Raw genomic sequence first — 2,109 nt, 5'->3', positions numbered from 1 at the left:
CCCTACCCTGGCATCCCAAACCATGAGATTTACGACTACCTTGTTGAAGGAAACAGACTGAAGCAACCAACAGACTGTTTGGATGATCTGTGAGTGTTGTCTCTTTGAAACACAAATCTTGAATTTGGGCTGGATTTTTTAGGAGGTAACAGAGTCAAGATAGACTACGAAAGTAAAGCGGGGCCTCGTCTGTCTGAATGGGTGTGATTTTAAAAATTAGAAATTGGAGCTTAATATATTGACAGTTTTAAAAATAAAATTTAAGCTTTTTACGAACAGTTTATATAACTGTTTGTGATTAAATTGCTGTTTGCATGTATTGGAGCTTTTGGAGCTTAAGTTCCATTATATAACCCCCTGGTATGCAGTGCTCTCTTTTTTTCCTTTGTGTTGCAGCAAAGTACATGATAAACTTGAGCACCTGGAAGACGTTTTCCATTTGAACTTGTGATAAACAAGAGATAATGTTTTGACTTTCATCTAGTCCAGGAAACAACTTCAGCCTCAAAAACCTTCACTTTTTAAAAGTTTATGGCTTTGCTCATCACTGCCATCTGCAGTGAAAGTAAAAAAACTGAATACACAACTTACAAAAGTGGAGATTTTCCTGAAATTAATGCCTCTAGTTGTGTCAGCTGCATCCCAAAACGAGGCTTTTAAGCATCAAGATTTATTCAATTATTCATCTTATTAAATTTGTTATTTATATTTTTCAGGTATGAGATCATGTACAGCTGCTGGAGGGCTGATCCACTGGACCGACCCTTCTTTCCACAACTGCGAGAAATGTTGGAAAAGCTCACGGAAAAGCTCCCAGAGTCTTTCAGCAGGGACGATATCATCTATATTAACACCAGCTTTCCTGAAGAGGACCCAGATGGGGAAACACTTCCTGCAGAACGTCCTGTTTTCAGCTCATCCCCTTCCTGCAGCCAACGGGCAGCAGAAAATTCAATAGTCACTGTGGACATTCACGGGAGCCTGGAGGACGAGGATGATGAGAACGATGATCGTTATGTGGTGGTGATCTCCTCTGATCCTTCCCTGAGATCTCCTGCAGTGGACACTCCTCTTTTGTCGAGTGATGCTTTAAGTCAAGCAAATGGAGACATGGTTACTGATGTGACTGGCATGGATCACAGCTCAAGTGACACTTCTTTCCTGCTGTAACAATTGGTACCCAGCAGATTAAAACTGTAATAAAACTGTCACTTTGATTCATCAGTACTAAACCTTTTTGCCTCATTGCACTGGGAGCACCTTGACGTTTCCTTTTTTGTTATATGCTTTACATGGACAGCCAAGATCAGTGTTAGGAATGTTGTCTATGTGTGTGAACATCAAACATGTTCATGCACATGTTCCCATAAGCTTAAGATACACTGAACTGTGAAAGTGTTTACTGTATTGAATTCTTTGTTGCAATGTAAATATAGAAATGTACAAAACATTTATAAAGTGATCATGTTGTATACTGTAAAAATAAATGCTTTATTGACTCATGTGAGACTTGATAATTAAACTGGGAAAGATTTTGCTAAGATTTCTTCACATTTCATCACACTGATAATTATAGAACTGGAAAAAAAGCTCAAATTGTTCACTTATGTAAAAAAAAGTAGCAGAGGGTGGGGGCTGCATTAAAATAATTTAATATTTTATAATTAGACATATAAAAAAAAGTACTCAAATTTTACAAAGTTTATTTCAGCGTTAATGCATAAATTCTGAAAAAATAAATAGTAGCAGTCAGATATGTTGTGGAGTCAAAAGCAGGACAGATATTATCTGCATTGAAATTTAAATATTCAGGTGATTGCCAGCAGCAAAATAAAAAATAAATTTAGAGCTGAATAGGTGCCGTGTGTAATTTTATTTTTCAGGAGCACTCAGTTAAAGTAACAAGAAGATAGTCACTTAACCCCCTAGGACCTGGCGTCCACATATGTGGACCTCACATTTTGGGTTCTCTAGACCACAATACTAACTTTTTCTCAACAAGGGCCTGGTGACCACATATGAGGATATTATACTGCCACTCAGTAATCGAAATTTAAAACTAATGTCCTCATATGTGGGCATCATTTTTCTCAGGTCCCAATCAGCCTA

General features: G+C 37.6%; 1 protein-coding gene across 1 annotated transcript; it reads left to right on the top strand.

Annotated features, from left to right (window-relative positions):
- The first annotated feature begins 6 nt into the window (after window positions 1-6).
- Window positions 7-1,502, top strand: LOC111645615 (tyrosine-protein kinase Mer-like). Its single transcript, XM_023394910.2, has 2 exons — window positions 7-89; window positions 717-1,502. Exon 2 carries the CDS (start codon window positions 727-729, stop codon window positions 1,168-1,170), a length of 444 nt encoding a protein of 147 aa, XP_023250678.1. The 5' UTR covers window positions 7-89; window positions 717-726; the 3' UTR covers window positions 1,171-1,502.
- The last annotated feature ends 607 nt before the right edge of the window (window positions 1,503-2,109 follow it).

Source organism: Seriola lalandi, unplaced genomic scaffold (assembly GCF_002814215.2).
Source record: "Seriola lalandi dorsalis isolate HSWRI2012SDOR001 ecotype SW California unplaced genomic scaffold, Sedor1 jcf7180001963360, whole genome shotgun sequence".
In the NCBI taxonomy this organism is placed as follows: Eukaryota; Metazoa; Chordata; class Actinopteri; order Carangiformes; family Carangidae; genus Seriola; species Seriola lalandi.
This window is presented reverse-complemented; position numbering and strand designations above follow the sequence as displayed.

What these genes read in the sequence shown, in the direction of transcription:
- LOC111645615 (XM_023394910.2), top strand. Translation starts at nt 727, where the DNA reads ATGTACAGCTGCTGGAGGGCTGATCCACTGGACCGACCCTTCTTTCCA.